Below are 23,253 nucleotides of genomic sequence, written 5' to 3' on the forward strand. Positions count from 1 at the left end.
GCATTCCTGCGCAAATCACATGTGAATTCTGTGCCGTGCGATCGGAGCCGTGCCTTTTGTATGGCTCAATCGCCCCTCATCTCCACCAAAAAAGGCGCAGGACCCTTTTTTTGGTCTGCACTAGAATCGGATCGCAGGGCCATTTTTGCTGTGCCACTATCCCCAGTGCATGTGTACAGGCCTGATCTTCTTTAGGTGGGCAGTCGGGGGGCGGGAATACCGGTGGCCATAATTCTGGTGGGCGCAAAGTATTTTTTATCATCAGTAATTCTGCTGATAATCTCTCTTCTCATTCGGATCTATTTTTTTTTTTTTAGTGCAGAAGATGAATTATTATATATATTTCCAATATTCTTGGCTGCTTGCTACATTGACCTTGCTATACTTAGCTGCTCAGCTTAAAAAAAGTTTGTCATTTATAAAGCTAAATAGCAGGTAGGAGGTGTGGCAATTTAATTGCCGGAATGCCTGTGGTGTAGCACTATGTAAGCCCTATCAACTGTTGGTGTAGGATTATGACTTTTTTTTTTTTAAACCACTTCCAGTCAGGACACTTTCACCCCCTTCCAGCCCGGACACTTTCACCCCCTTCCAGCCCGGACACTTTCACCCCCTTCCAGACCGGACACTTTCACCCCCTTCCAGCCCGGACACTTTCACCCCCTTCCAGACCGGACACTTTCACCCCCTTCCAGTCAGGACACTTTCACCCCCTTCCAGACCGGACACTTTCACCCCCTTCCAGCCCGGACACTTTCACCCCCTTCCAGTCCGGACACTTTCACCCCCTTCCAGCCCGGACACTTTTACCCCCTTCCAGTCCGGACACTTTCACCCCCTTCCAGTCCGGACACTTTCACCCCCTTCCAGTCCGGACACTTTCACCCCCTTCCAGACCGGACACTTTCACCCCCTTCCAGTCCGGACACTTTCACCCCCTTCCAGCCCGGACACTTTCACCCCCTTCCAGCCCGGACACTTTTACCCCCTTCCAGCCCGGACACTTTCACCCCCTTCCAGTCCGGACACTTTCACCCCCTTCCAGCCCGGACACTTTCACCCCCTTCAAGTCCGGACACTTTCACCCCCTTCCAGTCCGGACACTTTCACCCCCTTCAAGTCCGGACACTTTTACCCCCTTCCTAACCAGGGCAATTTTCAGCTTTCAGCGCTATCACACTTTGAATAACAATTGCGCAGTCATGCAACACTGTACCCATATGAATTTTTTACCATTTTTTGAGACAGATAAAGCTTTATTTTGGTGGTAATTATTCACCGCTGAGATTTTTATTTTTTTTGCTATGTAAATGAAAAAGTCCAAAAATTTTGAAAAATTTTTTAAAGAGTCACCTATGGGGATTTTAACCACTTCCTGTATGGACACTTTCACCCCCTTCCTGTCCATGGCAATTTTCAGCTTTCAGCGCTATCACACTTTGAATGACAATTGCGCAGTCATGCAACACTGTACCCATATGAATTTTTTACCATTTTTTTGAGACAGATAAAGCTTTATTTTGGTGGTAATTATTCACCGCTGGGATTTTTATTTTTTTTTTTGCTATGTAAATGAAAAAGTTCAAAAATTTTGAAAAAAAGTGTTTTTTAATAATATTTTGCAAATAAATAATATTTCATCATAAAACTTGGCCAAAATTTATTTCGTTATCTTTTTAGTAAAAAAAAAATCCAAATTAGTTTATAACCAAAAATTATAATTTTTAAACATTTTTTTTACATTTTTATTTCATTTTTTTATATTATTATTTTTTATTTTATTTTTTTTACATACTGTCACCCTAGCAGTACTGTGTCACCATGGTGACACTGTACTACTTGTAGGGGGTGATCAAGATTTTTTATTTACACTGATTGCTTTTACACCCATACAGGATGTAAAAGCAATCATTTCTCTTTCTCTCTGCATTCCTGCACTCATTGCGAAGTACTGAGTGAGCTGTGATTGGTCACAGCTTGTCACATTGTACAAGGCTGTTGTGAATAGCCCTGTACCATGTGATCTCTGTGATCTTTCACAGATTTCACACGTAGTAAGCAATGATGTCCGAAGTGACATCTTGCTTACTACTTTGCATGTGATCATTGATTGGCCAATCAGTTGATCACGTGATCGGGATCTCGTACAGAGGTCCCGTCTGACGATCGGTGTTTTACTGTGTCTGGAGGACACAGCGGGCACCAGTTCGCGGTGCTGCGCGCTCCCAGGGAGGCGCACAAGCAGGGTGCGGGGAGGCCGTTTATAAATGGCCACCCGACCCTGCACTGCCACCGTCCGGCCGCTTATATGCAACAGCCAGACGGGAGGTGGTTAATGGTTGAACTGGATGGACTTTCGTCTTTTTTTCAACCAGACTAACTATATAACTATGTAACTATGTAACGATGTAACTATGTAACGATGTAACTATATAACTATGTAACTAGGTAACTATGTAACTATGTAACTAGGTAACTATGTAACTATATAACTATGTAACTATATAACTATGTAACTAGGTAACTATGTAACTATGTAACTATGTAACTAGGTAACTATATAACTAGGTAACTATATAACTAGGCAACTATATAACTAGGTAACTATATAACTAGGTAACTAGGTAACTATGTAACGATGTAACGATGTAACTATATAACTATGTAACTATGTAACTAGGTAACTATATAACTATGTAACTATATAACTATGTAACTATGTAAATATGTAACTATATAACTATGTAACTATATAACTAGGTAACTATGTAACTATATAACTAGGTAACTATGTAACTATATAACTATGTAACTATGTAACTATATAACTAGGTAACTATATAACTATATAACTATATAACTATGTAACTATGTAACTAGGTAACTATATAACTAGGTAACTATGTAACTATGTAACTAGGTAACTATATAACTATGTAACTATATAACTAGGTAACTATATAACTATGTAACTATATAACTATGTAACTATATAACTATGTAACTATGTAAATATGTAACTATATAACTATGTAACTATATAACTAGGTAACTATGTAACTATGTAACTAGGTAACTATGTAACTATATAACTATGTAACTATGTAACTATATAACTAGGTAACTATATAACTATATAACTATATAACTATGTAACTATGTAACTAGGTAACTATATAACTAGGTAACTATGTAACTATGTAACTAGGTAACTATATAACTATGTAACTATGTAACTAGGTAACTATATAACTATGTAACTATATAACTAGGTAACTATATAACTAGGTAACTATATAACTAGGTAACTATATAACTATGTAACTATGTAACTATGTAACTATGTATCTTAGCACCCTGCGACATTTGGCTTTTTCCAAAATTTAAAAATGCCTTAAAAGGACCCAGATTTGATGACATTCGGGACATCCAGAGCGTCGCGACAAAGATACTGCGCAGCATTCTGGAAAACAGATTCCAGGAACGTTTCCGGCGGTGGCACAGTCAGCTAGAAAAGTGCGTCGCTTCACAAGGGGACTGCTTTGAAGGTGACAACAGCCGCTAGGGTATAGAGAGCAAGCATTTTTTCTTTTCATTCCGTTCAGGGAATTCAATTTCTACACCTTGTATACTGTATGTTAATGAGTTAGAGCAGTAACTCCTCCCCTTACCTCCTCTATGCCTGATTTCATTGGACAGCATTTGAACTTTCAATCAGAGAGAGACAGCCTGAAAGTAAACTGTAAATATAACTATAACGTTTTGTGTTTTCAATCCTAGAGGCTCAGCATCACAATGCTGTCTAGAAGTGTCCTGGACTGACCTACATCAACGCATTTTGAAGTTTGCATTACTCCTCCCAAGAGCTAGCCCGCTGCTTGCACCAGGGATGAGATCTCCTGACAGCTAGTGGGAGGGGCCTGCAGATCGCTGTATGTAGCTTTTTGAAAACATCACAGCACCCTGCCAACCCCTCCCACCAGCCATGGTCTGCCTGCATTGCTTAGAGAAGCATAAAGACCCAGTGATGAAATCACTGGGGTCCAAAACAGGGGTGGACTGACCATTTGGAAACTCGTGCACTGCCCGAGGGCACGGAGTCAGTAGGGGGCCCCATGAGATGCCCCTGGTACCTTTTTCATAGGCTTTTTTGATTTTGGGCAAGAACACAGGGGCCCCATGATCCCCTATTGCCCGGGGGGCCCATGAGTTGTCAGTCCGCCCCTGGTCCAAAGTAAGGTATGTAATGAAAATGGGAAGGTTTTATTTAGGGGCGGAAGGTCCAAAGGAGCAGCCTAAAGTCCCAAGCAGCTTCAGATAAAGTGACATTTGCTGTGAGAAGGGGAACCTTACAAAACCCGTCCCTGTGGTGTGTAGTGTCATTGCAAAACAAACAATCAGTCCCTTCTGTCCTTTCCTCTTGTTAGCATCACAGCAGTCCTTGTATGGGAACACGAGACAGACAACACGCACGTTCCTCGCCGCCGTAAATCCTCCTAGTCAGCAGGCGGGTGCGTATTACACATCTCAGCGGGACACCAAATCCACCAATCATTCTGTATCAGAAGGTCAAATGTAGCTTACCAAGCAAGGGAAGATAAAACGTGATTTTACATGGAAAGGAGATGGATTTTCTGATTGGCTGGAATATCTGTTGTCCAACTTTAAGCCCAACTCCGGGCTTCCTCTACCGCCTAGTCAGTTGCCCCTCCCACCAGGAGCCTTCCCTCCAAGTATGTTTTTTTTTTTTCATACTGTAATATGGGAACTCTGGATCACCAGCCAGCCAATTGTAAAAGACTTTATTGTGTCCCTTCCGAAAACACATGCAGCATTGCTCCAGGCACCAGCCCCAACTCATCATACTGCAAATCCCCTCCCCCACCTTCCTTCACTAGCAAGTACCGGCATCCAGTAATAACTCGTCTCGGCTCCCTGTGAAATATCTGATGTTGAATATAGAATGCTGCAAACCGAAGGGAGCCCAATCTAAGACTAAAGGAGCGGGTTCAGCCTGTGTCTAATCATAGGACACTACAATTTAGTCGTGTGCAGGGGCGGACTGACAACTCATGGGGCCCCCGGGCAATAGGGGATCATGGGGCCCCTGTGTCCTTGCCCAAACTCAAAAAAGCCTATGAAAAAGGTACCAGGGGCATCTCATGGGGCCCCCTACTGACCCCGGGCGCTCGGGCAGTGCCTGAGTTTCCAAGTGGTCAGTCCGCCCCTGACTGCATTTTTATGGTCTGGAGCTTTTGTTTCAGACTCATTCATCCTTTGTAACCAAGTAAAGAATCTCATTCAGTGGTCTCTTCCAAAGTACCATTGTTAGTATCCATTTGATGGAAGCATTTTGCATTCGAATAGAACTTGAGCTGCATCCTAATATGACCGGAGTGGGAAAGTTGCTGCAATCATTAAGTGCATCCTCTCTCATTTTGACCGCATTGCACCCAAATCTTTCCATCCATTCCGAGCCTCCAGGACAGCGCGTCTCTCGAGAGCCGTATGAGAAAAGCCCCTCCGGGCTACGTGGGATCATGGGGCCCCTGTGTCCTTGCCCAAACTCAAAAAAGCCTATGAAAAAGGTACCAGGGGCATCTCATGGGGCCCCCTACTGACCCCGGGCCCTCGGGCAGTGCCCGAGTTTCCAAATGGTCAGTCCTCCCCTGGCCCTGTGGGAGGGTGAAACGCGTTATGGGGCATAGCCTGGGAAGAGGTGGGCTGAAGCCGCTCCTTTCCTCTTAGATTGGCCTGTCTTTGGTGTGTGGTATCCTGTCTTTGACATTGGTCTTCATTGTATACTGAAACAACAATCAAACAAAAGTAGCTTCTTTCAGCAAAACAAAGAAAAAGAGTCTATAATTCTGCTATGAAGAGAAGAAATGTTGGCTTACCACCAGTACACCAATCCCACTCCAGGATTTAGGGTTCCCATCTGCCTTGGGACGCCACAAAGGCCACAAGGGTTCAGCAAACAGCATCTCAGTTGCCAGACAGTTCAGATTTGTTCATAGGTGTGATCCTGCTCTCTAGCTCCCTTGTCTTCTCCTCCCATGCTCATCTCCAGGACTTCTCCAGAGCTTCCCCCATCCTCTGGAACGCTCTACCCCAATTTTTCAGACTATCGCCTACTCTACTCACTTTTAGGCGATCTCTGAAAACCTATCTCTTCAGGGAAGCCTATCCTGCCCTCAGCTAATAATGGAATCTTCTATTCCTCCTACCAGTCCATCCCCCACAGTTACTACCTTTTGTACCACTAGCCCTTCCCTCTTAGATTGTAAGCTCCCAGGATCAGGCCCTCCTATCCCTCTTGTATTGAACTGTATTGTTGCTGTACTGTCTCCCGTTATATTGTAAAGCGCTGAGCAAACTGTTGGCGCCATAAATCCTGTATAATAATAATAACGACTCCAGCAGTGCTAGGATAAGGTCATCTAGAGCCCAAGGCAAACATGCCAAATTGTTCCCCTCCCCCGCCACTAATATGTATGAGCATTATGTGTCAGAAAAAAAATCTCCTCCCCCCCAAAAAAAAAGAGATTGAGCACTAATCTGCATGCTTACCCGGAGCATAAATCTCCCCTCCTCCCAGTATAAATCCCCCCCTGCTGAAATCCACCCTCCCTGTACAAATCTTTGCCCCCACCCATCCCCCAGCTCAAATCTTCTGTCTCCCTTTTGCCTCCACTTCAAATCCCCCCCCCCTAAAAAAATGTACCACTCCTAGCACAAATCATCTGCTCCTCAAATTTCCCCTTCAAGCACAAATACTCTCCTCCCCATTTCAAATCCGCCCCTACCATGACAAATTCCCCTCCCCCAATCCCCCTTCCTAGCACAAATCCCCCCCCCAAAAAAAAATCATTCCTCTCCTAGCAAAATACCCTCCAATCCCCCCCCCAGAAAAAGACATTTCCTCCTAACACAAATCGCCTCCCCCCTCTATCATATTACCTTTTCTAGCACAAACCCTTCAAATCCCACCTCCCAATAAAAGACCCTCATATCACCACTCCTAGCACATCTCCCCAAATTTCCCCTCCTAGAACAAATATTGCCAACTGCTGCCCTCCAAATTCCCAATCCCAACACAAATCCCCTCCCCCCAATCTCCTTGTGGTGCCCCCACACATACCTCACATGAGCACACAGTAGCCAGGGCAGCCATCCCTCCTGCCCACCCCTTGTCCCAACCCTGAACTCCAAACACCTTCTGGCTGTTTCTTGGTCTTTTTTGGGACCAAAGTCCCTGTAGTCAGGGTTGGAGGCTCTTTCCCACCCAAAGTCTCTCTGAACCTTTGAATTCCAGATCCCAAATGAGAACTTGCCAATTATTCAGGTGGACTGTCCCAGAATCCCTCACTCTGCATGGGTGAAAATCCCTGAGTACTAAAAATGTCTCTTAAACTCTCCCTTGAGGGAACCACAACCCAAATAATGGAGACATACATCTCACATCCAGGGCCCATCCCTGACATCCTGTACAATACTTACATTTTCCAGATACCTTCAGGCCAGTTACATAACATCCCTCTCGGATCTTCTCTGGTGGTGGGTAGTATTCAATAATGATGATCTTCTTTGGTCTGTATCCAGAAAAGTAGCTGTCTGTGCTAGTCCTATCTGTTGCATCACGGGTATTCCCTGCCATGTTACATGACATCCCTCTCTGATCTTCTCTGGTGGTGGGTAGTCTTCAATAGTGATGATCTTCTTTGGTCTGTACCCAGAAACGTAGCTGTCTGTACTAGTCCTATCTGTTACATCACGGGTGTTCTCCGCCCTGTTACATGACATCCCTCTCTGATCTTCTCTGGTGGTGGGTAATCTTTAATAATGATGATCTTCTTTGGTCTGTACCCAGAAAAGTAGCTGCCTGAGCTAGTCCTATCTGTATTATCAGGGGCGTTCCTTGCCCTGTTACATGACATCCCTCTCTGATCTTCTCTGGTGGTGGGTAATCTTCAATAATGATGATCTTCTTTGGTCTGTATCTCTTGGATCTTCTCTGGTGGTTGGTGGTTCTCAGTAATGAAGAGCTTTGTTGGTCTGTACCCAAAAGTAGCTGCCTGTGCTGAACCAATCTGTTGCATCAGGGGCATTCCCTGCCCAGCAGCTGCATGTTCACCATGGGGTGGGGTGGGGATGCTCATGACATCATTGACCTAACATGGACACATATTTTTCTGTTTTTCAGGATGAATGACACGGGATTCCTAACCTTTAAAGAACACCTGCCAGTCTCTCAGATTGTGATCACCGACACCAACAGGTCAGGTTCAGAGGTGGCATGGAAAATCGGTCCTTTGCGGTGTTATGGAGACAGTGAGTAGATCCATGTTTTCAGTCTACTTTTTTGCCAGAATTCCGTAGTTTGAGACTTAGAGATCTGATGAATGGAATTGATGATAAATCCACCATGGACCAGAATGTTTGTATAAAAACTAACATTTAAGACATTTTGCAGCCCCTACTATGTTGAGCGCCACTCTGAACATCAATCTTCCTCCCCGATCTGGAAATTGACAGGTGTCGGAGATAAGAGCCCATCCTCACTCTATTGCACTGAAAAATCCATGTACAAACATCCACACGCTGATTGTGTCACACTTGCAAAAGACTTTATTCCAGGTCTGTTACCTGTTCCTTGACCCCTCCAACCCCACGTCCCTTGCCACTCCCACTGATGCATTTCTCCCTGATTAGGCTTAGACAGATTTGTACAACATCTATTAGTCTTGGTTTACCCTGACCAGGCTTAGTCAGAGAGATTTCTATATCACCCATCAGAGGCTTAGAGGGTTTGTTCACCTTTAATATTCAACAATAGTTGCCTCGCTATGTACACCACTGTCAAGGTCCTACCTTTTCCCAGAGGTTATGCTGCTCCATGTGCTGGCATCCATCTTGGGTTTCTGCAAAGCATGGTGGGAGTCTTTTATGCCTTCAGGCCTCTGCATTCCATCTCCCAGAGGGGTGTGGTTGATCACATATAAGCCTGTTGTCCGCACGTGCTCTTTGCATTCGTGTCTTGTGTGTTGGTGTTGCAACAGCTATGTTTATACTCTCGTGACTCTCCTGGAATCTGACTCGGCTTTTGACTAGACCATTCTCTGCATTTTCCTTTGATCTGACCTCCCGTTGCTGAACCCAGCCCGTGGCCTGTTATTCTTGTCTACTGTTCTGTACCGTTTGTCCCGTTGTTGTCGACTCGGCCTGCCCGACTACGCTATTGTCTGATCTGGTTCCTACCAGCTACACGCCATTGGCGGTGGCCATTACCGCAGCTGGGGTGTCTCGGGGGCCGCGACCTGATTCCTGGCTGCGTCAAGTCCATCCCCAACATCAGGGGCCCTGGTGAAGGGCAGCCTGGGACTTAGACTCCGCGCCCTGAGGGACTCCGGTCTGTGGGTGGTGGTTGTCGTCAGTCAGTGCGTGACCCTGGCACTAGGCCTGCCTGTCCGTTCCACAGCTCCTGCCCTGACAACCACAGGGGCAAATACATGATAAACTGTATGAGAGTCCGTGTCCCTACGTACCTAGAAGCCCACTAAAGTAAAATATAACCTTTATTTAGGAATTTAGTCACATTCGTTGTTCAAAACTGTCCGTATTAGGTACCCATAGGGCAAGAGGAGCACCTATTACATCACATGTGATCCCTATTTTCATAAATTATAGTATAATTGCTTTAAATCAATACACCTATCTGATAGCAAAGAAGAAATGTATAATTACTGTATTATATTGGTCATCTTCAGGGCTGCTGTTAGAAACCATGGGGACCCATACAGCCAACCTGACAGGACCCCCTGGGTCCTGTCAGGTTGGCTGTATGGGACCCCATGGTTTCTAGAACATATTTAGGATATTGAGAACTTGGGCTGTGCCAAGTTTCAAGTCAATTGATTGAGAATGTTTTAATCTGTCCCTCAAATACTACAAACACTATGCCTCAGTTACGAATGAACACAGCAAGTGTGTACTATTCCTCATCCCCTGGGGTATCACTGGGCCTGCTCTTCATGTCTCCACAACCCCCCGGGATAGATGCTTCATTTGTGGGTTCCATCTGACATTAGAAACATTAGCTTTTTTGAATCTCTGGCTACCATGATTAGTTTCACATTGTCAGCAACATCAAACTCCTGATGAAGAGATCCATGTTTCACGAAACGCGTTGAGATTAATGATGTTTTCCATCTCATTCTGTTGAGTGGCACATCGACTATTAGATATCTGTATGAAGGAACTTTACGACCATGTACTGAAATGTGAAAATTGTACGAAAAAAAACCCTTTTTCTGGTTTTCTGGTGCATTTATCTGTGTTTACCTTCTTTTGATCCTCATATGTTTTCAATAAAGTTGCTGACTTTCATATTTTATATTTATGTTTGCATGACCTCCAAGAAAGTCCCATGGGCAATCTGTTTTTGGCTTCTCAGGGAGGTGGAGATTCATCATGAGGGGTCTACTGGCATTAGAAGATGTAGATCTTCTTGGTAGATTATCACATTGTCTTCTGAGAAGAAGAGGGACAGTTTGGGACTGTGAAGTGTGGCTGAGTAGATGATTGCCAGCAATAGCTTTTCACATTAGTAGATATGTGGGCATCAAAGCTCTTCCAATGTGTGAACTTTAGAACAAGTATAAGCAAGGCTTTTGGGCTTCTCACATTTGGCGTGGAGCTCCTTTTTTTCCAATCACTTACATCCCCATTGAAACATCTTTGGAATGTTTTTCATGCGTTTGAGCAGAATCACCATACTCTACAGCAGTGGTCTCCAAACTGTGGCCGGGGGGGGGGCTGGATGCGGCCTTTTGCTTGCTTTTATCCGTCCCTTGGGGCATAATTCCCCCCACTGTCAGCAACAGTTGGGCATAGTTCCTGTCACTGACACTGACAATGGGGAACTATTCCTCCCACTGACACCAACGATGGGTCACTATTACTCCCCTTAATCCCAATCATGGAACATTATTTAGTCCCTCTGGCGCCATTACCAGGGGCGGACTGACCATTGGGAAACTCTGGCACTGTCTGAGGGCCCGGGGTCAGTAGAGGGCCCCATGAGATGCCCCTGGTACCTTTTTCATAGGCTTTTTTGAGTTTGGGCAAGGATACAGGGGCCCCATGATCCCCTATTGCCCGGGGGCCCCATGAGTTGTCAGTCCGCCCCTAGCCATTACATTTTCTGCTCTCATTGGCCATAGTCTGGCTCCCCTAAAGTTTGAAGGATGGTAAACTGGCCCTTTGTTTAGAAAGTTTGGAACCCCAGTTCTACAGCATACGTTTGCCAAGCATGAGCTCATCTACCTCCGACACCTCTACTCTACACTGCCCTAGAAACTATAAAGGATAGGGATCCACATTTACAGATTTCAATGGTTACATGCGTCTTCCAGACTGGTGGGTTAATAAGTTGAAAAGCAAGGATGTTACATATAGGGCTTTTTTTCAGTGGGAACGCAGGGGAACTTAGTTCTGGTTGGCTGCTGAGAGATCTATTGTTGCTGGAGGGATACTTCATTGCATGGGGATCTAGTGTTGCTGGGTGTATCTATTGTTTCTAGAGGGGTACTTTGTTGCTGGGGGTCTGGAGTTGCTGAGTGGATCTATTGTTTCTAGAGGGGTACCGTGTTGCTTTAGTCTAGTGTTGCTGGCTGCTGGGAGATCTATTGTTGCTGTGGTGGATCTATTGTTACTGAATGGAGTACTTTGTTGCAGGGGGGGGGGGTGTGTTAAATGTTGCTGGGGTGTCTGTTGTTTCTGGGGAATACTTTGTTGTGGGGGGGCCTAGTGTTGATGGCTGCAGGGAGATCTATTGTTGCTAGATGGGTACTTTGTTGCAGGGGGTCTAGTGTTGCTGGGGGAATTCATTGTTTCTGTGGGTACTTTGTTGAATGGTGTCTGGTGTTGCTGGCTGCTGGGAGCTCTCTTGTTACTGGAGGGATATTATATTGCGGAGAAGAGGTGTCTAGTGTTGCTGAGGGATATATTGTTTATGGGAGTACCTTGTTGCAGGGGTCTAGTGTTGCTGGGGGAATCCATTGTTTCTGTGGGTACTTTGTTGAAAGGGGTCTATTGTTGCTGGCTGCTGGGAGCTCTATTGTTACTGGATGGGTTCTTTGTTGCAGGGAGGAGGTGTCTAGTGTTGCTGGGGGATATATTGTTTATGGGAGTACTTTGTTGAGGGGGTCTAGTTTTGCTGACTGCTGGGAGATCTATTGTTGCTGGATGGGGTACTTTGCTGCCAGATGTCTAGTGTTGCTAGGGGATCTATTGTTTCTGGGGGGTACTTTATTGCATGGAGTCCAGTGTTGATGGGCGTTGGGAGATCCATTGTTGCTGGAGAGGTACTTTGTTGCATGGAGTCTAGTGTTGCCGACTTCTGGGGAATCTATTGTTGCTGGGGGATCTATTGTTTCTGAGTGTGTGGTGGGAAAATCTATTGCTCCTGGGTGGGGGAGGATTCTGTTGCTGCTGGCTGAAGGGGCAATATATTTTCCCCACACACACACAGGAACAATAGATCCCCGACTTTTCTTTTCTTCTTTTCTTGTTATCAATAACAAAATTCCCTTCAAGTTACTTAGCACCAAGGGCGGACTGACCATTTGGAAACTCGGGCACTGCCCGAGGGCCCGGGGTCAGTAGGGGGCCCCATGAGATGCCCCTGGTACCTTTTTCATAGGCTTTTTTGAGTTTGGGCAAGGACACAGGGGCCCCATGATCTCCTATTGCCCAGGGGCCCCATGAGTTGTCAGTCCGCCCCTGCTTAGCATCACAAAATGATACTTAGTTCTGTCTTCTCTAAATGGGATGGTACTAGGTGGTGGGTAGGGGGTGGAACCAAGGGACGATTCTCAGAAGTGGGTAGGGGGTGGAGACAAGGGGTGACTAAAAGGGGAGGGGGGAGTACCGGCACCTGAGAAAACAAACACTGTACAGCACAGTGATGATGTCACTGCAACTTTTGCAAGGTAAGATCTGGATTTGCCAGGGCTTTTGCTGAACATAAAGTGGTTGTATATCCTTTGTAGCTAATTTAAATGAAAGTATTTGCACCTTATAAAAGGAAAAATGTCTCGTGACTCCAGTGTTGAAGACATACGTATTTTTGGCTCTTGCAGGGAATTTTTGGAATTCTGCATCCTTCAGCCCCATCGTGTCCTACCTTTACTTTCCTACCTTCCACTCCGACTTCAGCACCGACATCGCCTTCTTCTTCAAAACCAGCAGCAGCTCCGGGGTCTTCCTGGAAAGCCTGGGGGTGAAAGACTTCATAAGAGTCGAGTTGGCCTGTAAGTTTCTAAAAAAAATGTTAAAAAATAAAAATAACTATATATATATATATATATAACTGTAAATAATAAAAAAATAAAAATAACTATATATATATATATAAATATATATATAAAACTATAAATAATAAAATTTATATATATATATATATATATATATATATATATATATATATTTATATATAATTAAAAAAAAAAAAAGATTTATTAATGTATTTATTTTTACTGCTATATTAATAGATTTTACTAAATATAAATTTGACGAAGGAGTACGCTGTGTGCTATCGGCTTACATAGCATTGTCTTCTAGTGGATCCGTAATGATCAATAAGGTTCAAATATAGTGAAATGTTACCTACAGGAGTCTGCCGTTACAGAAATTCTATATGGCGGAGGTCTGTAATGCAAAAATCGACTTCAGCCAAGAAGTCGGTGTTATCCCTGCCCTCTCCCACCAAGGTATAGAAAGCGGGTGGGCACAGGTCTCCATGGGGTTTTGTGGGTTCTAGAAACACCCTATTGGTCATCTAAAACTAATTCAAAAATGTTTTTCATTTTTGCCTACTTTTCAGCTTATTATTTATGATCTATATATATATTGTACATTCATAAAGTATTCAGACCCCCTACACTTTGTTCAGTGTTGTTATGTTGCAGCCTGATACTACAGCTGTTTAAATGAATTTTTTTTTTTTGTTCCTCATTAATCTGCACTCGGTATCCCATAATGACAAAGTGAAAACAGAATTGTAAAAATGTCTGTAAGATCCAGAACTGTCCTGCCTCCCGCTCTCCGCTCCATGGCAGAGGCCAGCGGTTGGGGGGAGGAGGTGATTGAAGGGGCCAGAGAGCCTTACTGTGGTATGTGTGTGTGTTGGGGGGGGGGGGGGGTTGTTGATGTGAAGGGGGTAGAAGACACGAGTGTGTGTGTGTGTTGGGGGGGGGGTTGTTGATGTGAAGGGGGTAGAAGACACGAGTGTGTGTGTGTGTTGGGGGGGGGGGGTTGTTGATGTGAAGGGGGTAGAAGACACTAGTGTGTGTGTGTGTGTGTGTGTGTGTTGGGGGGGGGGTTGTTGATGTGAAGGGGGTAGAAGACACTAGTGTGTGTGTGTGTGTGTGTGTGTGTGTGTGTGTGTGTGTGTGTGTGTGTTGGGGGGGGGGGTTGTTGATGTGAAGGGGGTAGAAGACACTAGTGTGTGTGTGTGAGTTGGGGGGGGGGGGTTGTTGATGTGAAGGGGGTAGAAGACACTAGTGTGTGTGTGTGTGTTGGGGGGGGGGGGTTGTTGATGTGAAGGGGGTAGAAGACACTAGTGTGTGTGTGTGTGTGTGTTGGGGGGGGGGGTTGTTGATGTGAAGGGGGTAGAAGACACTAGTGTGTGTGTGTTGGGGGGGGGGGTTGTTGATGTGAAGGGGGTAGAAGACACTAGTGTGTGTGTGTGAATGGGGCAGAACAGAGGACACTGCTGTGGGTGGGGGGGTTGTGAGGGGGAGCAGAGTACATTACTGTGTGTGTGGGGGGGGGGTGAAGGGGGAGGAGCAGAGAACACTGCTGCTGTGGGAGTTGATGTAACAGGGACAGAGGACGCTGCTGGGGGGGGGGGGGGGGTGGAGGGGGCGATGAGAAGGGGGGTAGAGGACAGTGCTGTGGGGGGCAATGTGAAGGGGGCAGAGAACCATACTGTGGTGGGAGGATAAGGTGAGGGGGACAGTGTTTTTGGCAGCGGGTGATGTAAGGGGGGCAGAAGACAGGTCAAGTTCCTCCACCCCAAACTGGCTCCTCCATGTCTTTATGGACCTTGCTTTGTGCACTGGGGGGCAGTCATGTTGGAATAGGAAGGGGCCATCCCCAAACTCTTCCCACAAAGTTGGGAGCATGAAATTGTCCAAAATGTCTTGGCATGCTGACGCCTTAGGAGTTCCCTTCACTGGAACTAGGGGGCCAAGCCCAACCCCTGAAAAACAACCCCACACCATAATCCCCCCTTAACCAAACTTTACACTTGGCACAATGCAGTCATGCAAGTACCGTTTTCCTGGCAACCACCAAACCCAGACACGTCCATCAGCTTGCCAGGCAGAGAAGCGTGATTGGTCACTCCAAAGAACAGGTTTCCCCTTTTCCTAGAGTCCAGTGGCAGCGTGCTTTACACCACGGCATCCGACGCTTTGCATTGCACTTGGTGATGGAAGGCTTGGATGCAGCTGCACGGCCATGGAAACCCATTCCATGAAGCTCTCTACGCACTGTTGTTGGGCTCATCTGAAGGCCACACCAAGTTTGGAGGTCTTTAGCTATTGACTCTGCAGACAGTTGGCGACTTCTGCGCACTGTGTGCTTCAGCATGTGCTGACCCCGCTCTGTCATGTGACGTGGCCTACCACTTGGTGGCTGAGTGGCTGTTGTTCCCAGTTGCTTCCACTTTGTTATAATCCCACTAACAGTTGAGCGTGGAATATTTAGTAGCCAGGAAATGTCACGGATGGACTTATTGCCCAGGTGACCACCTATCACGGGACCACGCTTGGAGTCACTGAGCTCCTGAGAGCGACCCATTCTTTCACCAATGTTTGTAGAAGCCGTCTGCATGCCTAGGGGATGATTGTATACACCTGTGTCCATGGAGGGGATTGGACCACCGGAATCACATGATTTGGAGGGGATTGGAACACCTGAATCACATGATTTGGAGGGTGGGCCCAATACTTTTGACAATATAGTGTATCTCTGAATGAAACTGGACTCCATTCAGGGGCGGACTGACAACTCATGGGGCCCCCGGGCAATAAGGGATCATGGGGCCCCTGTGTCCTTGCCCAAACTCAAAAAAGCGTATGAAAAAGGTACCAGGGGCATCTCATGGGGCCCCCTACTGGCAGTGCCTGAGTTTCCAAGTGGTCAGTCCGCCCCTGACAGCATTTTTATGGTCTGGAGCTTTTGTTTCAGACTCATTCATCCTTTGTAACCAAGTAAAGAATCTCATTCAGTGGTCTCTTCCAAAGTACCATTGTTTCCATTTGATGGAAGCATTTTGCATTCGAATAGAACTTGAGCTGCATCCTAATATGACCGGAGTGGGAAAGTTGCTGCAATCATTAAGTGCATCCTCTCTCATTTTGACCGCATTGCACCCAAATCTTTCCATCCATTCCGAGCCTCCAGGACAGCGCGTCTCTCGAGAGCCGTATGAGAAAAGCCCCTCCGGGCTACAGAACCCCATCTGCACCGACTACATAAAACAGCACTTCACTAATGACAAGCAAAAGTCACACCAAACTTCCCCGACTTTGTATTTATTCTACGCTTTGTGCTGAGCTTCCTCCTATCTCCGGTCACAATCAGCAATTATAACTCTCATTTATGGCTGTTTATTTTATTTAAAATGTTATGTCCACAAAAATGAAGCCGTGGACTTTGATGTGCAGTTATCATTATATCAAACCTCATTACCAAGCGATTAGCTTTTTCCAAATGTATTATTTGTTTAATGAGTTTAGCGGCCCACGGGCAGCTTTTTATTCGCAGCCGGAGTTGAAGACATATGCAAAAAAAAATAAAAATAAATAAATAATAATAAAATCCTTGACTTGTCGACGGGAGCAGAAAAAAAGTTCAACAGCTTTGGATATGCTAATTACAGCAATTGTACGATCCATCACCAAAAAGGTTTTCTTAACCACTTCCAGTCCGGAAACTTTCACCCTCTTCCAGTCCGGACACTTTCACCACCTTCCAGTCCGGACACTTTCCCCCCCTTCCAGTCCGGACACTTTCACCACCTTCCAGTCCGGACACTTTCCCCCCCTTCCAGTCCGGACACTTTCAACACCTTCCAGTCCGGACACTTTCCCCCCCCCTTCCAGTCCGGACGCTTTCACCCCCTTCCAGTCCGGACGCTTTCACCCCCTTCCAGTCCGGACGCTTTCACCCCCTTCCAGTCCGGACACTTTCCCCCCCTTCCAGTCCGGACGCTTTCACCCCCTTCCAGTCCGGACACTTTCCCCCCCCTTCCAGTCCGGACGCTTTCACCCCCTTCCAGTCCGGACGCTTTCACCCCCTTCCAGTCCGGACGCTTTCCCCCCCTTCCAGTCCGGACGCTTTCACCCCCTTCCAGTCTGGACACTTTCCCCCCCTTCCAGTCCGGACGCTTTCACCCCCTTCCAGTCCGGAGGCTTTCACCCCCTTCCAGTCCGGACGCTTTCACCCCCTTCCAGTCCGGACACTTTCCCCCCCCCTTCCAGTCCGGACGCTTTCACCCCCTTCCAGTCCGGACGCTTTCCCCCCCTTCCAGTCCGGACACTCCCCCCCCTTCCAGTCTGGACACTTTCCCCCCCTTCCAGTCCGGACGCTTTCACCCTCTTCCAGTCCGGACACTTTCCTCCCCCTTCCAGTCTGGACGCTTTCACCCCCTTCCAGTCCGGACGCTTTCACCCCCTTCCAGTCCGGACGCTTTCACCCCTTCCAGTCCGGACACTCCCCCCCCTTCCAGTCTGGACACTTTCCCCCCCCTTCCAGTCCGGATGCTTTCACCCCCTTCCAGTCCGGACACTTTCCCCCCCCTTCCAGTCCGGACACTCCCCCCCCCCTTCCAGTCCGGACGCTTTCACCCCCTTCCAGTCCGGACACTTTCACCCCCTTCCAGTCCGGACACTTTCCCCCCCTTCCAGTCCGGACACTTTCACCCCCTTCCAGTCTGGACACTTTCCCCCCCTTCCAGTCCGGACGCTTTCACCCCCTTCCAGTCCGGAGGCTTTCACCCCCTTCCAGTCCGGAGGCTTTCACCCCCTTCCAGTCCAGACGCTTTCACCCCCTTCCAGTCCGGACACTTTCCCCCCCCTTCCAGTCCGGACGCTTCCCCCCCCCTTCCAGTCCGGACACTTTCCCCCCTTCCAGTCCGGACACTTTCCCCCCCCCCCTTCCAGTCCGGACACTTTCCCCCCTTCCAGTCCGGACACTCCCCCCCCTTCCAGTCTGGACACTTTCCCCCCCTTCCAGTCCGGACGCTTTCACCCCCTTCCAGTCCAGACGCTTTCCCCCCCTTCCAGTCCGGACACTTTCACCCCCTTCCAGTCCGGACACTTTCACCCCCTTCCAATCCGGACACTTTCCCCCCCCTTCCAGTCCGGACGCTTTCACCCCCTTCCACTCCGGACGCTTTCACCCCCTTCCAGTCCGGACACTTTCCCCCCCTTCCAGTCCGGACGCTTTCACCCCCTTCCAGTCCAGACGCTTTCCCCCCCTTCCAGTCCGGACACTTTCACCCCCTTCCAGTCTGGACACTTTCCCCCCCTTCCAGTCCGGACGCTTTCACCCCCTTCCAGTCCGGACGCTTTCACCCCCTTCCAGTCCGGAGGCTTTCACCCCCTTCCAGTCCGGACGCTTTCACCCCCTTCCAGTCCAGACGCTTTCACCCCCTTCCAGTCCGGACACTTTCCCCCCCCTTCCAGTCCGGACGCTCCCCCCCCCCCTTCCAGTCCGGACACTTTCACCCCCTTCCAGTCCGGACACTTTCCCCCCTTCCAGTCCGGACACTTTTCCCCCCCTTCCAGTCCGGACACTTTCCCCCCTTCCAGTCCGGACACTCCCCCCCCTTCCAGTCTGGACACTTTCCCCCCCTTCCAGTCCGGACGCTTTCACCCCCTTCCAGTCCAGACGCTTTCCCCCCCTTCCAGTCCGGACACTTTCACCCCCTTCCAGTCCGGACACTTTCACCCCCTTCCAGTCCGGACGCTTTCACGCCCTTCCAGTCCGGACACTTTCCCCCCTTCCAGTCCGGACGCTTTCACCCCCTTCCAGTCCGGACGCTTTCACCCCCTTCCAGTCCGGACGCTTTCACCCCCTTCCAGTCCGGACACTTTCCCCCCCCTTCCAGTCCGGACGCTTTCTCCCCCTTCCAGTCCGGACGCTTTCACCCCCTTCCAGTCCGGACAATTTCCCCCCCTTCCAGTCCGGATGCTTTCACCCCCTTCCAGTCCGGACGCTTTCACCCCCTTCCAGTCCGGACAATTTCCCCCCCTTCCAGTCCGGATGCTTTCACCCCCTTCCAGTCCAGACGCTTTCCCCCCCTTCCAGTCCGGACACTTTCACCCCCTTCCAGTCTGGACACTTTCCCCCCCTTCCAGTCCGGACGCTTTCTGCCCCTTCCAGTCCGGAGGCTTTCACCCCCTTCCAGTCCGGACGCTTTCACCCCCTTCCAGTCCAGACGCTTTCACCCCCTTCCAGTCCAGACGCTTTCACCCCCTTCCAGTCCGGACACTTTCCCCCCCCTTCCAGTCCGGACGCTCCCCCCCCCTTCCAGTCCGGACACTTTCACCCCCTTCCAGTCCGGACACTTTCCCCCCTTCCAGTCCGGACACTTCCCCCCCCCTTCCAGTCCGGACACTTTCCCCCCTTCCAGTCCGGACACTCCCCCCCCCCTTCCAGTCTGGACACTTTCCCCCCCTTCCAGTCCGGACGCTTTCACCCCCTTCCAGTCCAGACGCTTTCCCCCCCTTCCAGTCCGGACACTTTCACCCCCTTCCAGTCTGGACACTTTCACCCCCTTCCAGTCCGGACACTTTCCCCCCCTTCCAGTCCGGACGCTTTCACCCCCTTCCAGTCCGGACGCTTTCACCCCCTTCCAGTCCGGACACTTTCACCCCCTTCCAGTCCGGAGGCTTTCACCCCCTTCCAGTCCGGACGCTTTCACCCCCTTCCAGTCCGGACACTTTCACCCCCTTCCAGTCCGGACACTTTCCCCCCCCCTTCCAGTCCGGACGCTTCCCCCCCCCCTTCCAGTCCGGACACTTTCACCCCCTTCCAGTCCGGACACTTTCCCCCCTTCCAGTCCGGACACTTTCCCCCCCCTTCCAGTCCGGACACTTTCCCCCCTTCCAGTCCGGACACTCCCCCCCCTTCCAGTCTGGACACTTTCACCCCCTTCCAGTCCGGACACTTTCACCCCCTTCCAGTCCGGACACTTTCCCCCCCTTCCAGTCCGGACACTTTCCCCCCCCCTTCCAGTCCGGACGCTTTCACCCCCTTCCAGTCCGGACACTTTCACCCCCTTCCAGTCCGGACACTTTCACCTCCTTCCAGTCCGGACACTTTCCCCCCCCTTCCAGTCTGGACACTTTCACCCCCTTCCTGTCCAGGCCAATTTTCAGCTTTCAGCGCTGTCACAATTTGAATGACAATTGCGCAGTCATGCAACAGTGTACCCATATTAATTTTTTAGCATTTTTTTGAGACAGATAAAGCTTTATTTTGGTGGTATTTATTCACTGCTGGGATTTTTTTTTTTTTTTTTATGTAAATGAAAAAGTCCAAAAATTTTCAAAAAATAGGTATTTTTCTTATAACATTTTGCAAATAAATAATATTTCATCATAAATCTTGGCCAAAATTTATTCTGTTATCTTTTTAGTAAAAAAAAAATAACCCAAATTAGTTTATAACCAAAAATTATAATTTTTAAAAAATTTTTACATTTTTATTTTATTATTTTATATTATTTATGTTTTTTTTTGTTTTTTTTTTACATACTGTCATTCTAGCAGTACAGTGTCACCATGGTGATGCTGTACTACTTGTGGGGGGTGATGAAGATTTTTTTTTTTTTACACTGATTGCTTTTACACCCATATAGGATGTAAAATCAATAATTTCTCCTTCTTTCTGGCTGCATTCTTGCAGCCATTGAGAAATAATGTGTGAGCTGTGATTGGTCACAGCTTGTCACATGGTACAAGGCTGTTGTGAGTGCCTTGTACCATGTGACCTCTGTGACAGGGGCGGACTGACAACTCATGGGGCCCCCGGGCAATAGGGGATCATGGGGCCCCTGTGTCCTTGCCCAAACTCAAAAAAGCCTATGAAAAAGGTACCAGGGGCATCTCATGGGGCCCCCTATTGACCCCGTGCCCGAGTTTCCAAATGGTCAGTCCGCCCCTGCTATGTGATCATTCACAGATTTCACACGTAGTAAGCAATGATGTCAGAAGTGACATCTTACTTACTACTCTGCATGTGATCACTGATTGGCCAATCAGTGATCACATGACCGGGACCTCACAGAGAGGTCCCGTACGACGATCATTGTTCCACTGTGTCCGGAGGACACAGCGGGCATTGGATCACGGTGATGTGCGCTCCCAGGGAGCGCGCACAAGCAGGGGGTGGGTAGTCCGTTTATAAACAGCGACCCGACCCTGCACTGCCACCGTCCTGCTGTTTATATACATGAGCCAGACGGGAAGTGGTTAAAGTGACTTTGTTCTGTTTCAAATTCCTCTTTATGCATTGACATACCTCTTTAGACCCAGTCTGCCTGGACAGTATGGTCACCTGCTGACTTGACATCGTCCACAGGCAGCTTAACTCTTCAATAAGCCACAGAAGTTGAATCCAGCGCACTTTTCCTTCAGCTAATTGCAGTACAGAGGATGTGTTTCCTGTCTTTCGAGGTATAAGAAGACAGTGAGACTGATTTACTAAAGGTAAATAGACCGTGCACTCTGCAAGTGCATTTGATGCAGAGTTTAGTAAATGAGGGGAAGCTCTGCTGACTTCCATAATCTAATCACATGCAAATAAAAATGTTCTTTTTTAAAAAAAATGTCCTTGCTTGTGATTGGATATTCTATGCAAAGCAAAGCTTTATTTGATCCAAAAGCTCTCGCAGAGTGCACAGCCAATCTGACTTTAGTAAATCAACCCCAATGACTTTCCTAAGCACTGTCTCTGTGAATACCTAACACTGACCGAGGGAACATGGAAGAAGTGGGAAGAACTAGCTAGGACTAATCCAACTAGCACTAAGCAGGAGGTGGGGGGGGGGGGGACAGAGGAAACAAGTGAGTAAATAAGTCGCAGTGGTCCAAAGCTTCCATTAGATGTCAGCATACTACAGAAAAATTAAAACCTCATGTAGTTCAATGCAAGACATAAAAATGATGTGAAAGCGGGGAAAAACAGACTTCATCACTTTTGAGTCACCTAACTGGAACAAACATCCTCTATAGCAGGGGTCTCCAAACTTTCTAAACACAGGGCCGGTTTACTGTTCTTCAAACTTTAGGAGGGCCAGACTGTGGCCAGTGGGAGAAGAAGATGTCCTGTGGCCAGTGGGAGTAAACAATGCCCCATGATTGGTACTAGGGGGAGTAATAGTGCCCCATCATTGGTGTCAGTAGAAGGAATAATAGTTGGTGTCAGCTAGAGGACTAGTGCCCCATTGTCGGTGTAAGTGGTAGGGACTATGCTCCCCTGTTGCTGACAGTAGGGTGAATAATGCCCCTAGGGCCACATCCAGCCCCCGGGCCACAGTTTGGAGACCACTGCTCTAAAACATCAGCATGGCAGCCAAGGATCTGGCATTCTCAATGGACACTCTGTTGGGGACAGTAGATGTAAAGCGGGTACTCTGAGGGGGGCAGTTGATGTAAGGGGGCACTCTGATTGGAACAGTTGATGTAGGGGGGCACTCTGATTGGGACAGTTGATGTAAGTGGACACTCTGATGGGGACAGTTGATGTAAAGCGGGTACTCTCAGGGGGGCAGTTGATGTAAGGGGGCACTCTGATTGGAACAGTTGATGTAGGGGGGCACTCTGATTGGGACAGTTGATGTAGGGGGGCACTCTGATTGGGACAGTTGATGTAGGGGGGCACTCTGATTGGAACAGTTGATGTTGGGGGGCACTCTGATGGGGACAGTTGATGTAAAGCGGTACTCTGAGGGGGGCAGTTGATGTAGGGGGGCACTCTGATTGGGACAGTTGATGTAGGGGGGCACTCTGATTGGGACAGTTGATGTAGGGGGGGCACTCTGATTGGGACAGTTGATGTAGGGGGGCACTCTGATTGGGACAGTTAATGTAAGTGGACACTCTGAGGGGGGCAGTTGATGTAAGGGGGCACTCTGGTGAGGCAATTGATGTAAGGGGGAACTCTGATATGGAC

General features: G+C 48.0%; 1 protein-coding gene across 1 annotated transcript in view; it reads left to right on the forward strand.

Moving 5' to 3' along the window:
- Positions 1-23,253, forward strand: part of LOC149462245 (contactin-associated protein-like 5) — a 689,962-nt gene that overhangs the window by 543,830 nt on the left and 122,879 nt on the right. Inside the window, exons 15-16 of the mRNA XM_089677184.1 lie at positions 8,204-8,331; positions 13,143-13,313. Coding sequence (XP_089533310.1) covers positions 8,204-8,331; positions 13,143-13,313 — 299 coding nt within the window. The remainder of the gene's footprint in view (positions 1-8,203; positions 8,332-13,142; positions 13,314-23,253) is intronic.

This window comes from Staurois parvus, unplaced genomic scaffold, assembly GCF_062004578.1.
Source record: "Staurois parvus isolate SC_StPar_1 unplaced genomic scaffold, SC_StPar_1.0 ptg000179l, whole genome shotgun sequence".
NCBI lineage: Eukaryota > Metazoa > Chordata > Amphibia > Anura > Ranidae > Staurois > Staurois parvus.